The 23,101-nt window shown below is 29.9% G+C and overlaps 2 protein-coding genes, 1 long non-coding RNA gene and 1 pseudogene across 3 annotated transcripts; 3 read left to right on the top strand and 1 right to left on the bottom strand.

The window, feature by feature from the left end:
* Positions 1–1,065: 1,065 nt before the first annotated feature.
* On the top strand, positions 1,066–3,083 carry LOC140954600 (uncharacterized). The gene is made up of 5 exons (XR_012167997.1): positions 1,066–1,672; positions 2,138–2,409; positions 2,487–2,567; positions 2,677–2,710; positions 2,842–3,083. It is a non-coding gene; the product is annotated as an uncharacterized lncRNA (long non-coding RNA).
* A 580-nt stretch (positions 3,084–3,663) lies between these two features.
* Positions 3,664–4,841, bottom strand: LOC118033493 ((-)-isopiperitenol/(-)-carveol dehydrogenase, mitochondrial-like; annotated as a pseudogene).
* Positions 4,842–8,560: 3,719 nt separating this feature from the next.
* On the top strand, positions 8,561–9,529 carry LOC118033494 ((-)-isopiperitenol/(-)-carveol dehydrogenase, mitochondrial). The gene has a single exon (XM_035038503.2). It carries the CDS (start codon positions 8,618–8,620, stop codon positions 9,410–9,412), a length of 795 nt encoding a protein of 264 aa, XP_034894394.1. The 5' UTR covers positions 8,561–8,617; the 3' UTR covers positions 9,413–9,529.
* A 3,425-nt stretch (positions 9,530–12,954) lies between these two features.
* LOC118033495 (uncharacterized) lies at positions 12,955–15,515 on the top strand. The gene is made up of 5 exons (XM_035038504.2): positions 12,955–13,403; positions 13,550–13,683; positions 14,190–14,337; positions 14,438–14,544; positions 15,002–15,515. Exons 1-5 carry the CDS (start codon positions 13,094–13,096, stop codon positions 15,041–15,043), a joined length of 741 nt encoding a protein of 246 aa, XP_034894395.1. The 5' UTR covers positions 12,955–13,093; the 3' UTR covers positions 15,044–15,515.
* Positions 15,516–23,101: the final 7,586 nt, after the last annotated feature.

The raw sequence follows: 23,101 nt of genomic DNA, 5'->3' as shown, positions 1-23,101 counted from the left end.
GAAACAACTAATATATTAATTTTTAATTTTCTAATAGTAAAGACGTTAGGAATACTTATTGTGTTTCTAATTTTTTTTTATTAAATTAAAAATTCCAATTAAACTTATAGACAAAACCATCGATGAAAAAATTTAAAAACAATAATATTTAATTGACTATTGGCAAAATTGTTGATAAAAATACTCTAAATTAAAAGATCAAAATCTCTAAAATAAGAATAGACAGACACATCTCTTCTTCTTTCTTCCTTTTTAGCTTTTTCTCTTCTCCTCCCAAATCTTTATCTTTCTTTCTTTTCTCGCTCTCCTTCTCTCCTCAACCCATTCTCTTTTCTTCTCTTTCTACACAAAGGTATGTTTTCTCCTCTCTTCCCCCTCTCTTTTTCTCTTATTATTTAATGATTGGTTTAGATTTTTCTTCTTTTCTCGGGCTTGGGAAAACTCAAAATGAAGGTAAGATTCTTCTTTTTCCTTCTATTTTTCTTGTGTTTTTGTTTTATATTCTTATATGTTTTTGTTATTAATAATTGTATAAACGTCAATGGGAATTTTTTATTTTTTCTGTTATAAATATTTTTTTATAAATTTTGATGGCAATTTTTTATTTTTAAAATTTTTCTCTTATAAATAATTGCATAAATATTGATGGAAATCTTTATTATTATTATTATTATTATTATTATTATTATTATTATTCTGTTATTAATAGTTGTATAAATGTTATTGGAAATTTTATACTTTTTTTATATTTTCTACTCTTTAATGATTGTATATAGATTGTTTGAATTTTTTAAAAATTTTTGTTATTTAATGATTGTATATAAATTGTTTTAATTTTTCATTAAATTTAATGATTGTATAAAAGTTGTTGGAATTGTTTTAGTTTATTTTTTTTCTAATTTTTATGTTATTTAATGATTGTATGTAGATTGTTGGAATTTTTTTATTTTTTTAATTGTTTGTTATTAATATGGTTAGCTAATTGATTTCCTAGTGTTAACAAACTATTTTTAATTTCATGAAAAATAAAAATTATTTAAAAATAATAAAAGATAAACAAAAATAGTAGTCATCATAAATATATATAAAAATAAAAATAGATAAGATAATAGCTAGGATAAATGAATAGTTTTTAATGTTATATATTGATACTACAAATCCTTTAATGTGTTTATATTAACCTCCTATGATCATTTCGCAAATGGTCATTACAAAGTTAATTGAAAATTTGGTTAAATTAACATAATTGAAATTTGTTTGATTGATATAGATTGAAATAAAATAAATTTGTTTGTGGCAATTCAATTTAAATTATTGTGTATTTACAGGTTTAAATTTTTTTGGTAATTTCTCATTTAGGGAAGGTGCTGCCAGATTTTTCTTTTAATTATGAATGGTTTATGGTACCTTAATCTTTTAATTTATGTGGATGTTTTGGAAAAAAGTCAATAACACATCATACGAACATGGTCGCTGCTAGTACTTCTAACTAGTAGCGCTTTTGACGACCATAAGTCGTGAGGTATTGCTAAGAACAAACACCTGAGACACAAGCAACCACACTCGACACAAGCTCATCGAGTGCGATCCCGCCAGGTCGATGGGGGGTCTGTACACGGTAGGATCTATTTACTCGGAAGCACCAAGCTCAGTGGAAGAACGACATTTCAATGTAAGTTTGTTTTTTCTTCACATCAACATATTAATAATTTTTTAAAAAATAATTTCAAGCAACATCATCAATTTTAGGTTTACAAACATTGAGGTTTCTAGAACCAAAACATCGACAATGAAATCGTCAATGAAAATTTCATTGTTTCAATAGAGTTAAGTTTCCAAACATCCTAAATGGAAATCTATGATTAATGCATGGTTTGAAAGGTTTAATGCTAGTATTAACTTAACTATTTTTTTATTATGTTAATTCGGTTAATTTATTAATATTAATGAAATTTTCTTGTAAAAATTTTAACTGCAAGGAAAAGTTGAATGAGATAGAGTTGACAACGCTATTGCAATAAGGGTTTAAGAGAATCACGCTGCAACTAGATAAAATTGAGATCAAGATAATTTTTTAAAGCCTTTTATTCAGTTTTATTATTCATTTACTAACAAATAATTTATTTGTATCATATAGGTTGCATGCTTTTTAGTGCAAAGTGCAAAAGAAAACCAAGAAATATGTAAAAGAAAGAGAGCTTCCAAATTGAAACAAGATGGTGGTTTTGGAAGGATATCAGACCATCGTACGTCTCAGAGGTCGTGTGGGTAGAATATATTCAGCACCTGACGTCCAATTGTTTTGTGCAACAATTACACTTTGGTGCGAAGAACTGGAACCAACATGTTCAAAGTTTCGTTACCACGCATACCAACAACTCCATCCCATTCGATTTGCATGTGAAATGGGTAATAAAATTGTTTTTTTAATTACATCTATTTTTTTATATATAAATGTATTAACTAACAATAGTTTTCTATTGTAGGCTGCGGTTTTTGGATGCGAACCAAGATTGACAAAGCTTTATGAGGAAACACACATGCGAATTGATAACCACCAAAAAGAGGTGTAACAAATCGTGGATAGCTGAGCTTAACACTTTGTGGTGTGTTGTTTTTAATAATGTTTTTCTTAAGCTATTAATTTTTTGAATTTGTTGACTTTTTTTTTTCTAGGATACATATAACACTTGGTTGAAGGAGAGATACGGTAATGATCCTTCAACCCATCCAGATCTCAATCTGGATTTATAGTTGGATGCAAAATTGTGTGGTGGATCTGATAAAAATAGAATGTATTCTCTCTAATACTACATCTGAGGACTTGCGAATGATCTGCAGTGTTTCAATCGTTGGATGCTTGCAATCAATTCCGAGTACTCAGACTTCGAAGTTTGAGGCGATTTTAGACCAACAAGTTAAAGCTTGGATGACCCATCTTGCTGCTGATTATGAACGACTCAATGCTGAGACGGCTGAACTCCGTCGATTGGTAATGGAGATGAGATCACATATGGGTGGTACATGTGTTCCCTCTTATTCACCCCACGGTCTAGGCAAAGACCCGCCTTCTTCTTGTCCTAAAATGCTTTTATTCTAAATTAATTGTATTTGAACTTATAATGTTTAAATTTGTAATAAATATTTTAAAATTTTTTAATTACTTTCTATTTATGTTTAATAGATGTTTTTTTAAAAAATACATATTTCTAAATTATCACTGATGAGGTTATTGATGGACTTGGTTCGTCGGTAAATTACAAGGAGTTAGAAATGAATTATTGCAAATGTCACTACTATAGTTTACTCACTGATGAAATAATTGACGGTCTGATTGACGATTATATGTCAAATTTATCAATGGATAAAAAAAATCCCTAATGAAATGATATACGGTTTTTTTGTCAGTGATATATTATATTTAGCGATGAAAATATAAACAAAATGAAGCATATAATTTTTGTGTGTGTTTTGTCTATTAGTAAATCTATCAATAAAATTATTATCAACAAACTACAAATCACTAACAATAGATGGATTATTTCCGTTCATGAACTCATCGCTAAGTTTCATATCGATAAATTATGAGTAAATACTGAAAGAAAATTTTGTAATAAAATCTAAAAAATCTGGCAGTGTTTTCTTATAATTCGAACCGCGGCGTGAAGGGTAAACCACTAACACAGAATTTATTGCTCGTTCTCAATAATATAGTGGCAGTGAGGTGAGTCTTAAGCTTTTTGTTTTTCTACGAAATCGAAAAGAAAGCAACAAACGGACATGAACAGCCCCAGAACCAGAACCATCTGGAAACAAAACGCATGGCTCTACCATTTGTCTATTTCCCTTTAATTTATTGCAGCGAAGAATTGAATTGGCTTGATTGAGGAAATGTAAATCCTCAGAACCATCTACAACCAAATCATGTCCTGTTACAAACTCAGAATCCTCAGAAGCAAGAAACAACACAGCATTAGCCACATGCTTCAGCTTCAACACCCCTTTCAAACACGAAGTCGACTCAAAAGTCTTCTCCACCTCCTCTACTCCCAAAGGCCTTACAAATTAGAGGCGTCGCCGCTGCCCCTGGCGACACACAATTCACTCGTATTCCATGCTCACCCAACTGATAACTGGCAGACTTTACCAGCCCCAGTACCGCACACTTGGACATGACATAATCTGTATGGATGCTTCCACCGGTATTGGCTGCGACGCTGGCTGTGTGCAAATGATGCTACCCTTTCTACCTCCTTCCAGCATAGCACGCGCCGCATACTTTACACTTGCCGCCACACCACGCACGTTTACTGCAAAAAGTTTCTCGTACATGTCCAGGTCGAAGTCGACGTACGACGGTCTGTTTATCGAAGCTGAGGGTTCCAGCGTTGCAAAACATGATGTCAAGGTGACCATAAAGCGCAACAGTGGATTCCACCAGGGATTTCACTTGCTTCTCATCGGTAACGTCGCAGTGGATAAAGGTGGAACGATCAGAACCAATTGATTCGGCAAGTTTTTGACCTCTTTCTTCTTGGACATCGGCGATCACGACTGCGCGTGCACCGTTTTCAGCAAAAAGATGCGCAGTGGCCTCGCCAATGCCACTAGCTCCACCTGTGACTATGGCAACCTTGTCTTGAACTTTATTCTGGCATGCCATTTTAGCTGGAAATTAAGGGTTTGTGAGTTGATTTACATAGAAACAGGAGGTCCATGATTATCATCAAACAATCAAACAGCATATATGGCTTTTTACGCTTTGGCCTGCGCATTTTTCTGCAGATTCTTAAGTTGCAGTCTTTATCTTATTCATGTAGCCAAGTTGTTTTTGTGTTCGGTGTTATGGTAATATGGTTATTGTTGAATTTTATTTGAAAATGTGATAAAATAATATTTTTTAAAATTTATTTTTAATATTATTATGTTAAAAAAATTTAAAAATAAAAAAATATTAACTGAAAATAAAAAATATTAATTTTCTTAGAAATATATTTTAAAATACAAATACAAACATTACTTTTTTATATCAAGCAACAATTTATTTAAATCTTCTAAAAACAATCAGAAGAATCATTTTTTTTCTTACAAGTTACCTATAAATCAATATTTTGAATCTTGAATCTTGTCATCGAATAAATGTAACATTAATCCACAAAAATAGCAAAATTTAATAATAATTTTTTTCTAAAATACTTTAAGTAATTAGCTATAAACATATTTTGAAATGAAATATTATTTTTTCACTAAATTAAATGAGTTATAATTAAGCGGATGTTTCTCATTGAGAAAATAGTTTAATAACAACATTTCATACAATATGTTTTCTAATTCTAAAACAGTTATGATATATATAGAAAACTATATATTTCGGTATGTTTCAAGTTGAGCTAGACAATATTTATATAATATTTATTTTTCATCAGTAAGGTAATTATATATAAAAAAACGTTAACTCATTTGGAACTCTATTTAAATTATTTTTTATTTTTTATTTTTCATGAATCATGAATCATGAATTTTATTTTTTTTTTACTTTAAAATAGATTAAAAATTCCATTAATTACTCGATGTTTACTATAAAAATTTCCGGAGTCTTAATGCTTCTTAACAAATGATTCTGAACACTTCTGAACAAGACCTAAAAATCAATGAAATTTGAAATGTCAAATCTTTAATATATATATATATATATATATATATATATATATATATATATATATAGCTGTCCAGCACGGAAGAAGCCATGCGTGACACGGTTGCCAAAATAACAGCCATGTCCTTTCAATTTTAAATAGATTTGACATTTTACCAACCTTGCAATCCTATTTATTTCTCCTCCACGTAGACTTGTTCAACTTTACATGCATGCCGTATGGGCTGACGCCACTTTTATACTAAAATAGATAAGAATACTAAGCATGCCGTCTTGTACTCTTTTTCATTTGAATTTCTTTTTCAATTATTTTTTTAAATACCGAGAGCCCCCGGGTAAAACGATATTTTTGATAGAATATTATGAGATTACTCGAGGATAATTTAGTTTTTTAATGTATCATGTAAATACTTTATTATTATTAAAATTTAAAATTTTCAAATAATTAATTAAAGATAATTCAGTCTTTTATATTTTTAAAACATAATATAAAAAATAAATTACGCTTAAAATAAAAATTTTTAAATTGTCATTAATGAGCTTTTTCATTATTTTAAACTTGTTTTTTAAGTTATTATAAAGTTAATAAAGTAATTTGATATTTTAATAAATAAAAATGTTATTTAAAAATAAAAAAAATTTGGCGTGTTGTGTGGACAATATTCATATTTTTTGGGTGATGCATGATGTATTATTCCACCTCCACCAAATATAAATTTTATTTTAATTAAAATATATTTTTTATACCAAGATGTTTTTAGATTTAAAAAATTCTAAAATTATTAATTCAACTTAGAATAAATAGCAATTAGTATCATGTCATCATCATTTTCGTCCTTATTCTTGTGATATAATTTTTTGCTTATCAGTTTAATATTATAACTTATACGCCATGTTTTGCTGGGCTATGTTACATTCTTCATAAAAAATAATTTTTTAAATAATTTTGGATGATTATATCTTTTTCGTTTACTCCTACCTCCAGCATACATAACTTTGTCGTTTAGGAAAAACACGTTCCAACGACTATTTAAAATAGACAAAATTACTAAAGTACAAATACTCATAGAAAAAATAACCATAAAGTAAGGATATGATTTTCCGGTCCACATTTTAGCAAATAATGGCCACATCAAATATTTTTTTTTCCATATCCATGTATGTTGACCTAATAGAGATGGAGATAGCCTTATCTTTTACTAAGATAATGTTTTTGAAAATATTTTAAAAAAAAAATAATTTTTTTTAAATTAATATGTTTTTAATATTTTTTGATCATTTTGATATACTATATCAAAAATAATTTTTAAAAAATTAAAAAATATTTTAATATATTTTAAAATAAAAAATATTTTTAAAAATAACCGATATTCTACTTCCAATAACCCTCTTAATCCTACTCGGAGTAGCACATGGAAAAACTAATTTACATGAGGGGGAAAAGTCTCTAGCAAGATCCTTAATTAGACCTTTGGAAGAAATATTATTAGTTTTTTTTTTTTTATTTACGTAGGTGTCCGGGCCAGCTTACGTGTACCACGACTAATCCCACGGCTCATTGAACATCCTGCAAATACAGTGAGCATGTAAGACACCGCAAGGGTGACAGGCATGCACGGTGAGGTTTGAACCCAGGATGCAAAGGAAGATAACAAATCCCTTTAACCCCTGGGCCAAGACCTCAAATGCGAAATATTATTAGTTTTTGTTGGTTAAGAAGTGGACAGAAACCTAATATTAATTATTATAAAAAAACTGATTAAATCCTCAAATTTATTAAAAAAATCATTGATATCGGAATATTTTATTCCTTAATTTTTAACGAAGAACTAGGACATCAGTGGCCCTGTGAGAAAGTTTAAATATTTCAACAAAACTATTATATTTTAATTGTCTGTGCAGTTGGGCTGTGATCTTCACATTAAATATATGGTCACCCACCATAGTGGTTGTGATGCTGTACAATAAAACAGCAAGCAGAAAAAAAGGGACCAATATTGATTATTATTTGATGCTTTGGAAACATCGGTGCAGAGCAGGATATTTTTTCACCGTTTGGACAAAAGGACAAAACATAGTGAAACCGCCTTTTATAAAAATTTAAATTTAAATTTTTTATATATTTTAAACCACTAATTCTAAAAATAAAAAAATATTATTTTAATATATTACAATATAAAAAATACTTTAAAAAACAACCATAATTACTATCCTAACCAGTTACCAGCAAACATGAATAAAAACAAATTAGCGGCTGCATTCACGTTTCTTTAATGTAATTTATATTATGATTTTGAGATAAAATAATAATAAAAAAAAAACACGAATTTTGTGTTTCTTTCACTTTTTTTCTGTCAAGAATGTCCGCTGAAAAATAATTATTTTTGGGACTCCAATCATGTTTTTCACACAAGAAAACTGTAGCATGAAGTCTCTAAATTTTTTTAATTGGTTTCTTTACTTTAAATTAATTTTAATATATTTTAATATATTTTTAAATAAAAAATATTTTAAAAAATAATTACCACCATACTATCAAATACCCCTAGCTAAATCCCAGGTGTGATATCATTGTAAAACGACATTTCAATATTAAAGTTAGTTTAATTTATTGGGTAAGATGTTATAATAATTTTATATTACAATGTTAACCCATCTTCTTAAGCAAGAAAACTTTAAATTTAAAATTTATATTAAGATTTACACTTTTGAAAATCTATTTAAAATTAATATTATATTTAAAATCTATGTTAATTTAAAAAGTCACATGTTTTATACAAGGATTAAGAATAATTTTATATTAATGCCGTTATTAACAATTTAATTAGCAAACACTGTATCGCATAATGATCTTGAAAGCATGCATGCCCCACTCAAGATATATATGGAACCAAGCTTCTTGAAACAAACGTACACGAGTTGTTGCTTTCTTATCTCAATTGTGTGGCACATATATATTCAATGGCAGAAACCCCATCACCGTCCGATAACAATAAGCTAGCGGGCAAAGTGGCAATAATCACAGGCGGCGCAAGTGGAATTGGCGAAGCCACTGCCCGTCTTTTTGCCGAGCACGGTGCTCTTACCGTGGTTATCGCCGATATCCAAGATGAATTAGGCCACCAAGTAGCCACATCAATTGGACACCACAGGTGCAGCTACATGCACTGTGATGTTACTGACGAAGAGCAAGTGAAGTCATTAGTGGAGTGGACCGTGAAGAGTTTTGGCCGGCTAGACATAATGTTCAGCAACGCCGGAATTCTAGGGAGCTCAGATCAGACCATCCTAAACCTTGACCTTTCAGGATATGACCGTCTATTTGCAATCAATGCACGTGGAATGGCCACCTGCGTTAAGCATGCTGCTCGCGTAATGGTTGAGCGGCGCCTGAGAGGAAGCATAGTGTGCACGGCTAGCGTGGCTGCGAGCAACGGAGGCAGAAGTCGAACTGACTACCACATGTCAAAGCACGCCGTGCTAGGGCTGGTAAGATCAGCGAGCATGCAGCTGGGGGTGCACGGCATTAGGGTGAACTGCGTCTCCCCGTATGGGTTGGTGACGCCGTTGACACTCCACGCGCACAAGAAGGGTGCGGAGGAGCTTGAGAACATCTATGAGACCAATATGAGCTTGAAAGGAGCGGCTTTGACAGCAAAACATGTGGCAGATGCTGTGCTTTTTCTTGCATGCAATGATTCAGAAATGGTCACTGGGCATGATCTTCTGGTTGATGGAGGATATCGAATTCAATGATTATATATATGAGTTCGCTGTTGATTGGCTGATGCAATCTAGTGTTCTCCTAGTCTAGCCAGTATTATGATTTTGTTTTAAGCATGGGTTGTGGTGGTGGTTAATTTGTTTTGGTAAGCATCGATTTAAATGGTTTAATTTAGAAAACAAAAGTTCCAATCATGCTAATTTTTTTTAAAAAAATTAAATCAAACTTAATTGAATCGAATAAAAAAGTTTCTAATTCTAATCAATTAATCAGTTTGGTTTAGTTTTATATTTGTTAAAATCAAATAAGTTTAATTTGAATTAATTAGATCTTAACTCTATAATTTTTGAATGGCTTTGAATTAATACGCATTTAGTTTATAATTTGTTTTTTCAGTTTTGATTCGTTTAGTTTTTTTTGTTTCTAAAATCTAAAACCGAAATCAAACCAAACTATATTTTAAAAAAATTTCATAAGTTAACTCATATTTGATTTAAATATTCATCACTTGACAAAGTTCCACTTGATTTGAGTAGTTGTAAGCCAAATAAATACCACTTGATTTAAGTGGTCCATCTAGCACATGCTCGTTGCACATCCTTGTATTTTATGTAGGTTATCTTTATTAATAAACTAATGGAATGCTTCCCTCGTCTATGTATCTGATCATAAATGCAATTCTTAATCTGACAATATCATTTAAGAATTACAATGCTATTAAGAGCTCACCATTCTTTTAAGAGCTTTCTCATCTAAGATGTCATGTTTATTTTTGGTTCTGACCTAAAAACTACATCTTATTACTGAATAAGTAATTCGCTTTTTGACTAAGAGTCCAACTAGCTATCCACTTTTACCATAAGAGCAACCCATAAATGTCTATCTAAATTTATCTAATACTCTAAGAATTACAAAGTCATCATGAGTTCACTATTTTTACAAGAGTTTGCTCACCTACGATCCTACGTATGCCCTCTACCCCTACTTAGAAGTCATATCTTATTACTCCATGAGTTATCTATTTTTCATTAAGAGTAGACGTTATTAATTCTTTACTTTATCATGGAGACAATATCTATAAATATCAATTCAACATTTGTCTCCACACTCCGTCTTAACCAATACTCCATCATTAGCTATACAAACATTGTTATATCCATTCATGTTAAGCCATAACATTGGTTATGGAGAGATTTTTACTTGAGCTCACATTTAAGCCGCATATTTTTTTACTAAAGATATCTACGTTTTTTATAATAAAATGGTTGCATCCACGTTCATCAAAGATACCTAAAAGTGACTCTAACACTCTCTACAAACATGTGTATTATGAGAAAGATAATTGCCACTAATCACAAAGAAAGAAAGAGTTGTGGTGTACACCTTTCATAACTTTTATCTTGATTTCTATGTTCATAACTTCTTTACCTTTTGCTTTAGCAACTGTACCCTTTTACTCAGGATGCTTGGTGACTCTATTTGTATTTTCAAACCAAGGTTTCTTCACTCTTTTTTTTTTTATTAGGAAGTTGTAACTCCTTAACCAAGTGCACTATAATAACTCATATTTTCATTTTTGTATTTGTTGAAAATGTCTTTGCTATCATATTTATTTAGAGAGTATAAGATGCTTATGAGTCTATGACTCATTAACTTAGTCTCTGCTTTAAGCTATTTTTGGGAACACATCATTTTATTGTATTTTTCATGTCAAATGTATTTTTGACACGCTTATTACCTTGTTTTTCGAGTATTAATACCATATTGAATCCTATGAGTACTTCTATATAATTTTCATACCTTACAATAATCATAAAATGTTGCCTACTGGTGTAGGTGATCTATCACCTTCTAGTTATTTTTCTAATCACTTTTGATGAACAAAAAATCAAGGTACAAGCTTTTAGATCTTAAAAACTCAATTTCAACTTATTTTTACTTGGAAACACCTCCAAAACATTATAGAAATCTTGGTAAACCAATTGACAACCCTAAAATCACTCCAAAAAATAAATAAAAAAAGGAGTAAAAAAAAAACTAAAGGATCCTTATCTATTTTTTCTAGTATGTTTATAAGAAAACACCACCTCCACTGAATTTGTCTTGAGAAGATGAGCTCATGACACCAATATCAACATTTTAAGTGGCTAAAATGTGGTCATTTGATAATTTTCTCTCTCCTCAAAAATTTCTTGCGACTTTGTATCTCCTCTCTCAACACTTATGAATTTAAAAGTGAAGAAAATGAAGTTTTGTACTAGTATTGAAACATGAATCTCCACAATAATAGGAACAAAATGATAAAAAAAATCTAAAATTAAGGATTGAACTGAGTTACACACAGCAAAATCTAAATAGGACATGTGTTTTTATTCTTTATCAAATATGATTCTTATTTTTTTAATTTGTATTTTCAACCCTACTTAAATTATAATTTTACAAAATCAAAACCGAACCAGTCTTCGAACATCCCTCAAAACTTAGCACACGAGAGGTAATGCAAATTGAAAGGATTACACATAAAAGAAATCATGATACTATAACTATAAAGAATAAAATTGCAATAATTAAAAGCTAGAGGAGGAAAATAAAAAATTCCCATAAAAAATTATATCTAATCAAATAATGATTCATTAATCCATCTTAGTTTATATTCTTACGAGGAATGCAATTGGATTCATGTTGTTCATATTTTTTGTTTTTTGGAAGAATAAGTTATCATTAAGAACACATAGATAATAAAACTATAAACGAGAGTTCTGGGAATGTGGTAGCAGTTGTTTTTTAAAGTATTTTTTATTTGAAAATATATTAAAGAATTATTTTTTATATCAACACATCAAAATAATCTAAAAACATAAAAAATATATTAATTTAAAACAAATAAAAAATAAATTTTTAATTTTTTTTAAAAAACACTTCTAAAAATAACAAAACAAAAAAATGTCCCCCCGACGTTTCTTGTCATATCCCTCTTCTTTGTTAATCTTGGGTTTTTTTGTCCCTCAATAAAGTGTATTTAAATAGATTTTACATCAACAAAAATCAGTTTTTAAAATATAATTTTTATATTAATATTATTCTTTAATACAATCTTCAAGTAAAAGCTTTTTAAACTTAAATATATATATATATATATATATATATATATATATATATATATATATATATATATATATTCATACTATTTTATGTTTAATTTTTATGAAATAAATAAAAATAGTGATCATTTACTCTTTAAAATTTTAATACCGTGTCAAAGAATTAATTCAACTTAAAAAATTTAAATTATTAAATAAAATTTTAAAATATAATTTATATTATTTTCTAATATCTTCTAAAAAATAATTTAATTAGTACTTTCACAGAGAATAAATTGTAATTACCCCTTAATTATATGGAATTACATCGCACAAAGATTTAAATATAATTCCAATTCAATCATCCCATCAAAAGAAACTACTTGATTTCACTCACTGTCGAGAATATATATATATATATATATATATATATATATATATATCTCAAGTAGCTGGATGCCCCGCGGCCCGCCCCTTATCCAATTCGATGCCTTTTGGATGACCCCAAAAGCCTCATATCTCAACGGGCAGCGTCCGGCTCCTGACAAATATAAAAAAGCAACAGTATCGATATATTAAGGTAATCGGTGAGAGAACCCATCATCTAATCCAAGCAACATAGTACTAAAACAGATGGGAATGCAGGTCAGGGCTAGTTATCATCATCATCATAATGCTTGTATGCCACCAACATTACCAGTACCATCAACAGCTTTGAGTTTGTGTTCTTCATCTCTCTCTCCCTTTATTCAAAGCAGCGGCAACAAGATTAATTTAGAGACGTTATCTCCTGGTTTGAGTCTTTTTAGTAGCAAAATCACAAGGACTAAACATGGGGTTGTGGCATCAAGCAATGTGTCTGCACCTCTTTGGGACTCCTGGAAACCTGACAACACCCCTGCGTCTTCACCGTCTTTCAGTGATATCTTTTGGCCCTCTGCAGGTCACTCGCTAATGCCTCTTTCCTTTTCTTTTTTAGCCTACCGGACATGCTAATAACTATTTAGGTTTTTGCCCATTTCGCACATGTCATCTGCCAATGCTTCATCTTGTTTCTAAAAATGTACGTGTCTGTGTGAGCTTGAACAGGGGCTTTTGCAGCAATGGCGATATTTGGAAAGATGGACCAAATACTGGCGCCAAAAGGGATTTCAATGACAATTGCACCCTTAGGAGCTGTTTCTGCAGTTCTATTTGTCACTCCCTCATCCCCTGGTGCACGGGTCTGTTTTGTTTGTTCCTCATAATGCTGCTAATTTCTACTACATGTGTCTTATTTTTCCTGAGCAGAAATTTTGCAACCCTAACCTATATTGAATGAATGTAGGGAGTTGGAGTGACAATATTATAAATTAATCTGCTTAAGATGATTAAGAAAGTTTGTGATTGAGCTTTAAGATCACCCAAAAGCATCACCAACAAAAGTTCCATTTTTGTACTTGTCTAAGATTGTGCTTTGCTATCAATTTTGGAGGAGTCATGTTTTAGTTGTGTTCTTGGCAAATTCTTCAATTTTCTAAAAGATTCTAGAAATACTTGTAAAATAAGTCTTCTTTTCTTTATCTATAGAATCAGATTAAAGCCAGAAAGTAGCCTAGCCATTAAGATATCTCTCTCTTTTCTTTCCATCGAAGATTTTGTAGTGTTGGCTTTGTAACTGCTGTGAATGGCAGGGTTTTATGTCTTGAAAAGAAAATTTCTAATTCACTTGCTCGTCTACAACTTGCAGAAGTATAATATGTTCATGGCTCAGATAGGTTGCGCAGCCATTGGTGTTATTGCATTCTCGCTATTTGGGCCCAGTTGGCTTGCTAGAAGTGCTGCCCTTGCTGCTTCCATTGCTTTCATGATCTATACACGCTCCACCCATCCACCAGGTAGTATAAACTCCATTGTCTTTCTTTTTTTTTTTTCATGGACCAAGTTTTCATTACCTTGCCTGATACTAAAATGCAAGTAATACAAATTGATTTACAGCTGCAAGTTTGCCACTTTTGTTCATTGATGGAGCTAGGTTTCACCACTTGAATTTTTGGTATGCTTTGTTCCCTGGTGCTGCTGGATGCATCATCCTTTGTTTGATTGTAAGTTGCTCTCTTTACTACTCTTCCTCAAACACCGTGTTCTTGCATAAAATCCAGGAAAGAAAACAAAGGAAACAGAGAGAAAAGGGTGTTCGAAAATACTGCGATTACTCTTACAATCACTCTTACTCTTGAGATTCAAAACTTTCATCTTTTTGCTATTTTCTCCTGGCTATTAAAGCAACATAAATTTGCCATCTCTTGGAGAGCTATGCTTAAGATTGGCTGCACTGAAATACTGTGCCTTAGTTTGAAGGATATTTTAAAGTAGATTATAGCTTGAAGGTTTTATCATCGCAATCTTCTTAGAGGCGTTTACAGCAGTAATATTTCTGACTTGAGAAAATATCCGTCATAAATCAATATACCGATGCAAGTATCGATTCCTAGTTCTTAATTTGCTGGTAGCTGATGACTTACACTCCTCGATTTCTTCTGTCTTCGTCAAATTTTACAGCAAGGGATTGTGTGCTATTTGAAGGACAACCTCAAATTTTAATCTCCGTATGTGCAACTTCAGTAAGATTCGAGGTGATTGATGATCTTTATCAGCAAAATCAATTCTTGAGAAGAGAGCACTACACTGTTCTGACCTCAAGCTCCAGCTTCTTGATGTCAAAGATTGACACAAGAGTGTGTAGTAAGCAACATCAGAACAGCTATCAGAACACCTTCTGAGAAAGATCAAATGGGAAAAAAATTGGGAGATTAGCTCTTACAATGGTAATGGATTACACAACGAAGCATATAATTAATTGCTCTCTTTTTAAGCTAACAAGAGCATAAAGACATTTCCTTAAGATTTGTGTATGTCAGCATTCCTTCCCATTAAGTTCTATAGCCCTTTGGCCCCTACTAAATAACAAAAGAAAAGTTCCATCATTGGATCAAAACCATACCCAATTGAAGTTGATAACATGTAAAACGCAGTCTTGATCTTAAAAATAGAAGATTCCTTCTTGTTATGTTCATTCCTTGCATGCCCATTTTAGTTGAATGCTTGTCGTTATTGTATAAAAAGCAATCCATTTTAATTTCCCTCTAATTTTACTAGGTGTGCTAATATTTGTTGTCACAATACAAGTTTCAAAAATTTCTAAATTCATTTTTCTGTTGTTTTGAGAAAAAAAAGTAAAAATAAATGTAAAGGGCAAAGAGAAGAAGAGAAATATTATTATAATGTATTTCTAAATAAAAAATAATAATTATCAAGCTCTCAAATACCATACTCATAAGTACAAATTAAATAGTTTTGTTTGTAGAAATGTATTATTGAACATTTTTTTAAAATTTGATTATTATGCAGTTATGCACACATGCACATAACAAGTTAAATAGATTAATCTACCTTTAAAATGGTTGTCTGACTCTGTTGATACCCTTCACAATCAATTCTAACCTAGCAAACATGACATGTGCTTTTAAGCCCACCAGAACCACTGCTAAATGATTGTCAACACATGCCTATAATAGATTGTCGGATGATCGGAGGTCAAAAACTACTACTTGCTGCAGATTTTGTTGGATAACATTTCGAATTATTGAACTTTTTGAGAAATTAGAAGAACATTACTAAATAATAATAATAATAATAATAATAACAGTATAAGCTCACAATAGCATGACATATTCATGAAAATTGCTAATCTTGAATTTAAAAGGAAAAGATAATAATGAGTACACACGGCTATGAAAGACCCTCGCCCTATGGCCTACAACCAAGAAGGCAATCCTAGCCATGAGAATAATCATAAATTGTTTTTTTGAAATCTAACTTGATTGAGAATAATCCTAGCAATCCTAGCCTCGTTGTCATCTGACTTGATTAAGTTGTGTTTTTTATTTGATTTATTTGGCAAACCAAAAAATAATCATGAATTGGTGTTAATTGTAGTTTTGAAATCTGGCTTGGATAATGGATTAAATAGATCAATTGTTTTTTTTTTTAAAATAATTTTTATTTAAAATAACATCATTTTGGATAAAAAAAAATAAAATAATATTATTTTTTAAAAAAAATTAACTAGGTCTTACATGAGTTTTGATCGGGTTATCAGGGTCACGAGTTGACCTGCCGGGTTTTCTAAGTTTAATCAAGTTAATTACATGGATAATTTTATAGTAAATTCGGCGTAGTTCATGTCTCATGTCAGTGGATCAACAAATTAACCCACCATGCCCTTTCTCATTTTACAACTATGGTTTTATCTAGATCTAGTGTAAAGACGATAAGGTGTTTATCTATCTCATTATCTTATCCAATATTTTCATTTGGAAAAAGGATTTATACATATTTACAAACTTTCAAATATAAATTTATTGTCTTTCTCAAACACACTTGATATTTTGTAATTATATTTTTTAATTTAATTTATAGATTGAAATTTTAGGGTTTATTTTATAATTTCTATGGTTTTATGTAAGGAATTTATTTTATGATATTATGTTAGGGAATTTAGGACTAAGATTCAACGCACACTATCACGAACAATCCAATTCTTTAAAAAGAAAAATAACAAAGATGAATAAAAAGTTTACAAGATTTATCATAGTTTGGTAATGTTTTGCTTACATCCACAACAACACGAGAACTATTCCTTTTTATGAGACAAATTAGTACAAGAATATGATAGTGATTTTAATATTCAAAATTCAATCCCAAATTCCTTTGCACACCACCAACCATAACACTCAAATAAAACATCTTAACCTTTGAGCTTATTATATCTTAAAACTATCCATTTATAATAGCAAAAACACTTGGTGAGCAAAGAATGAACAATCTTGGTGAACAAATCTACAAAGCTCGGAGGCTACTCCACTCTTCCTTAGTTCTCATTCTATTTATTTGACCATTATACTTTACGGAGAAAAAGATCTTCATCACGGATAAGTGTTTGGGAGTGTGGTAGCGATTGTTTTTCAAATAGCTTTTCGTGCCGAAAAGCATGCCAATAATGTTTTTTTATTTTTTAAAAATCATTTTTAATATCAGCACATCAAAACGATTCAGAAAGTACAAACCGAACTCAATTTTAGCAAAAAAAAAAAAAAATTGAATTTTTGCAAAAATTTAAGAATTAGTGACTTCACCTACTTGCAAATTCCACGTAACAAAAAATAAAAATAACTACTGGCCTTAATCCTACTAGCTACACATTACTAGCTACTCCACTCTTTTTTATTGGTGCTCATTTTATTTACTTGGACATTATTTAAAGGAATAAAAATGAGCCAAGTCACTAATAAATCTCCATCTTGGTGAATTTTTAGCCTCTTAAAGATTTATTAACTATACTGACTTGCAAATCTTGTGAAACAAAAAACAAAAATAACCATTGGCTAAGATTTTACCAACTACACATGACCAGAATCGAAAAACAACCTTAAATTTCAATTGATTCAACTAATGCCTATGTATAATTGTCATAAGTCAACTTTACCCATTAACTTTATAGAAGGACCTCGATCCATCATAACTTCTAACAGGAATTTTCTCTTCACACTTTTCTAAAACCTAAGAATGCATAATTTTTTTTCTCTTTACCAAGCATAAAAAAATATTTCTTGCATATAGCTACCATCATGTATACATTATTCCCAACCACTTCAGTCAGAATCAGATACCTTTTTCAAAAAGATTCTTGACTATAAATTTCTTTAATTTAACTCCTTAATTTACCTTAAACTTTAAATTTCTTACAATTTTATCCCCTTGTTTGAACCTATTAAGTTTTGTCTTTTAAAATTTTAATATTTCTAATTAAGCTAAAAATGGACTCCCATACTTAAATTTTTCACCAATTAAGTTCATAATAAAATTAATTTGATCTATTTAAAGTATAATTAAATCGTTGCATTTAATTAAATACTTTAATTTAACCCAAATTAATTCTTAAACATAATTAAACTTTTAATGTGGCTCATGATTAAATGAAATTTGTCCAATAATTATTTAATTTAACATTGAATCTGTATTGTCTCTCTAGTCTTAGGTACAATTACAATTAAGTTTCTAATTCTATCCAAAATTGCAATTTGATTTTTTATATATATATATTTGAAATTATCCTCAGCTTGCTTTTTTTAAATCGATTATCTTCTTTTTATCATTATTTTTTTTATTTTAAAAGAAAAAAAGGTAAATTTTGGAGAATAACTAAAAAACAGGCAATGCCAATGAGTAATTAACATTTTAATTCCCAAAACTTATAAAGAGGTGTCTTAGATTGATGACAAGATAATTCAAAAAATTTCTTAAGATACTCTCTTTTTTTTGTTTTTTTTTTTTGGTTTTAGGCTTTTTTTTTTTCATTTTTCTTACTTTAAAATATTGAGTGTTATTGCCTTGATTTTGTTGGATCTTGTTTAAAAATGTACCTAAACAAAAAGAAATTATTTAATTTGTATTAGGTTCCTTCATTTTTATTTTAAACCTTTTTATTTCTAAACAAATTAGAAAATATACTAAAAGAGATCTGTCTTTCACTGTAGCAATCCACATTGAAAGGTTGAGCTATCTTCCTCTTCCTTTTTTTTTTTTTTTTTTGCTTTTTACTTTGTTTTTTTGGCTTTTTTTTTTCTTCCTTTTTTCTTTGCTTTTTTAAGCTATTTTTTTTTTTAAACGAATGTTTTTTTTTTTTGTTAATGTCAATTTTTTTTCTATTTAATTATCAAATTTTTATAATATAGGTTTTGGGTTTGATGGGTTAATCCGGTTTTTTTTTTCTAGTTTTTTTTTTAATTAATGTTTTCGAGTGCAGTCCACAGTGAAACGCTTAGCTGTCTTTTATTTTTTGCTTTCTTTGCTTTTTTAAGCTATTTTTTCTTTTCTTTTGCTTTTTTCTTTATTTTTTTAATAAATAGTTAAAAGGGATCAGTGTTTTACTGTGAATTGCACAGTGCAGTCCACAGTACAACACTATCCCTATTGCTTAATGTTTTTTTTTTTTTTTAATTATCTTTTTTTTTTAGCTGTTTTTTATGCCTTTTGAGAATTTTCTTTTTTGCTTCTTTCTTTTTTTCTTTTTTTTCTTTTAACAAAATTTTTTTTTTAATTTAGTTTATTAATGTAAAATTTTTTTATTTAGTTATCAGACTTTCATGACATGTTTTCCGATTTAACGGGTTAATCCTAAATTTTTTTTTCTTTTTAATTAATTTTTTTCGTTTAATTTAGTTTGTTAATGTTGAATTTCTTTCTATTTAGTTATTAGACTTTCATGACACATTTTTTCTAGATTTAACGGGTTAACCTGGTTTGACGGGTTTAACCTAGAATTTTTTTTTTTTTTTATTCTTTTTATTAATTTTTTTGGTTAGTTTAGTTTGTTAATGTTAAATTTCTTTCTATTTAGTTATTAGACTTTCAAGACACATATCCCGAGTTTTACGGGTTAACCTGGTTTCACGGGTGAACCCATCTAATTCTGGGTTGACCCGTCAATTTTTTTATTTATTTTTATTTTCATAATTTTTTTTGTTTAATTTATTTTGTTAATGTTAAAAATTTTTTTTATTTTAGTTATTAGACTTTCATGACACATATCCTGAGGTTTAACGGGTTAACATGTGATTTGACGAGTTAACCTGATTTTTTTTTTTATGTTTTCTTTTTAATTAATTTTTTTCGTTTAGTTTAGTTTGTTAATGTTCAATTTTTTTTATTTAGTTACCAGACATTCATGATACGGATCCGGGGTTTAACGGGTTAACTTGGTTTGACGAGTTAACCTGTAATTTTTTTTCTTGCTTTTTTTTTTTTCTTTTAAATTAATTTTTTTCGTTTAATTTAAATTGTTGATGTTAAATTTTTTTCTATTTAATTATCAAACTTTCATGACATGGATTCCAGGTTTGATAGGTTAACTTGATTTGACGAGTTAGCCAAGTTAATTCTGGGTTAACCCATTAATTTGTTTTTTTTCTTTTTAATTATCAAACTTTCACAATGCGAATTCAAGGCATGATGGGTTAACCTAATTTGATGGGTTGACCCAATTAATTTATATTTTTTTTCTTTTCTTTTTTTTTTTTCTTCCTGTTGGTTTTTTTTTTCTTTTTTAACTAATTTATTTAATTATCACACTTTTATGACATGACCTTGCAGCCAGATTCACATCCAATACTATTGGGTTTGGTATTGCAGTATAGACACTTTTTATGCTAAGGGTTAACCTAAGTTTAATATTATTATTAATATTATAAATATTACTTTTGGGTCAAGCGTTGCAACCAAACATAAATTTTTTTAAATAACTTTACAAAAAATCCTAATATTTTTAGATCTTGATTATTTTTAAAATAAAAAAAAAAATAATTAATCTACGGTAACATGTAGGTAATGTAACTAGTGACTTACTAAAATGAAATGAATTGTTGAATTACCATCTCCATCCGAAACACAACACAACGGAACGGAGTAGTGTAGACTCATTCATGGATCACCGGCGAATAAGTAACTTTCTTATTCGAATTTTTTTTTTAATTCACAAGTCTGAAATCGTCACACACAAGAGACAGCAACACCCTGGTAGGCACGTGTGGTGTGCCCCCACCCCCCAATAAAAAAAGAAAAAAGAAAAAAAAAAAGGAGCTGTAATGTATCGTGTAGCTTTAGGAGTGTTTTATTTTACATTTTATAATTGTTTTTGAAAAAAATTGAAATTTTTTTATTTAAAATTAATATATATTTATATTATTTTGATATACTGGTATAAAAAATATTTTTTAAAAAAATAAAAAAATTATTTTAATGTATTTTAAAATAAAAAACAATTTAAAAATAACTATTATCACAAATTTTTATCACATTAAAAAAGAAAAAACCATAGACAGATGCGTGCTGTCACTGTCATGGACGCTTCTCCTCTCTCTCTGCCCCCATTAAACCAAGGGTCCCACTTTACATACATCCCTCCAGGCACTCCCTGCTTATCTGTATTGTACTATTGCTGTAACGTGCCTGGAGATCGGTATTTATTTTCTTATATTAAAAATAGTTTACATGTTAATTAATACAAAGTTTTTTTTTAATTATTTTAAAGTTACATTATTCATTATTTATATCAATTTTATATGCTCATATAGACTTAATAAAACTCTCAAACATTAACCTTGAGTTTTTCACTAAATAAAATATAAAAAAGCCTTTAATTACCTGAAAAATCCTTAAAATTACCTGCCGAACAAAACTTTACAAAAAAAATATCAGTGGTGGGTTCCTTTATTCTTCTGACCCTGATCATCAGCCAATCTAATCAGGAGATCACACGCCACGTGTCCCCAAGATGTCCACGTCTGCGGGGTCCAGCAGAGGGACGGTTCCAAATGCCAAATGGGGTTGTTGCTTAGTGGACGCTGTCTTTGATAGTGATGCTCCTGCTCAACGGCATCAAAACCGTACATGTGGATGGAATCTGTCGAAAGGCCACCAGTGGGGGTCGTAGATGGTCGGTAGGAAGCCTGGAAGGGGGCCCCGCTCTTCGAGAGAATATAACAAATACACCTGGCAATCTGAAAGCTTTCGATATTGTTTTGAGATTTGGTTTTAAAATATTTTTTTTAATATTTTTTTTCACTTTGTAATATACAATTAATAAGTGCAATATGTTGTAGTGTACCCATGCCAAATTGACATTAAACAACAGAAGTAAATAAATTTATCTGATTGGACTGCTGTTTATATACAATTTAATAAAACAAAAGCAAGTGGAACGAGCACCAATGCTTTGACTTTTCAAAACAAAGAAGTTGACGTCCACAATCTGCCAACTCCTTGCTGTCACTTGTAACTTTAAAGAAAACAAGTTGCATAGGAAACCATTAACCCGTTTTCCATATTGCTTACTGATCTCATGTTCGATTTGCTAATACGATAACTACTAAAAATTTATAAAATTAATTAAAATATATATATAATATATATATATATATATATATATATATATTCTCATTTCAAAGAAACTTTATACCCTATATTTTGTGGCTATCAATATTAATAAATAAAGAAAATTAAAATCACGTAAAGAATATACTTTCAGATAGTTAAAACGAAAATAATGCATCTTTTATTTATTAAAATATGAATTAGTCGGTTCGAAAATAGTAGTAAAACACGTGTGCACTAATTCCTTCCTCTCAAGGAATTTGAAGAAAAGTCTCGCTTTCTATGGATTCGGCTTTAGCTGGTATCAAATTGTAAGGTGCTCAGCTCGACGATAAGCGTGGATAAATAAATAAATAAAATAAAATATTGTTGAGTGACGTGGATCTCTTAAGAGTGATGTTGAATTTCTTAATGAGGTGGCACGAAATTCTCCTCCATGAAACTGAGACCTCTACGCAACTACTCTCTACAGAAACTTTTCCGTTACTGATTCTCAAATAAAGATGCTCCGAATTTACGAAATTATACCATATAGGTTACTTTTCCCTCAACTACTATCATGACCCAATCTTTAACGTCCTTTTTCTCTGACTAGAAAGATTGGGCAATTGACACGTGCTAGTGGCAAAGGTGAGACAAGCTATTTAGACCAACACTCGTGCAAGTTGT

Source organism: Populus alba, chromosome 15 (genome assembly GCF_005239225.2).
Source record: "Populus alba chromosome 15, ASM523922v2, whole genome shotgun sequence".
Classification (NCBI taxonomy): Eukaryota; Viridiplantae; Streptophyta; class Magnoliopsida; order Malpighiales; family Salicaceae; genus Populus; species Populus alba.
The sequence above is the reverse complement of the archived record's forward strand: the minus strand, read 5'-3'. Positions and strand labels throughout refer to the sequence as shown.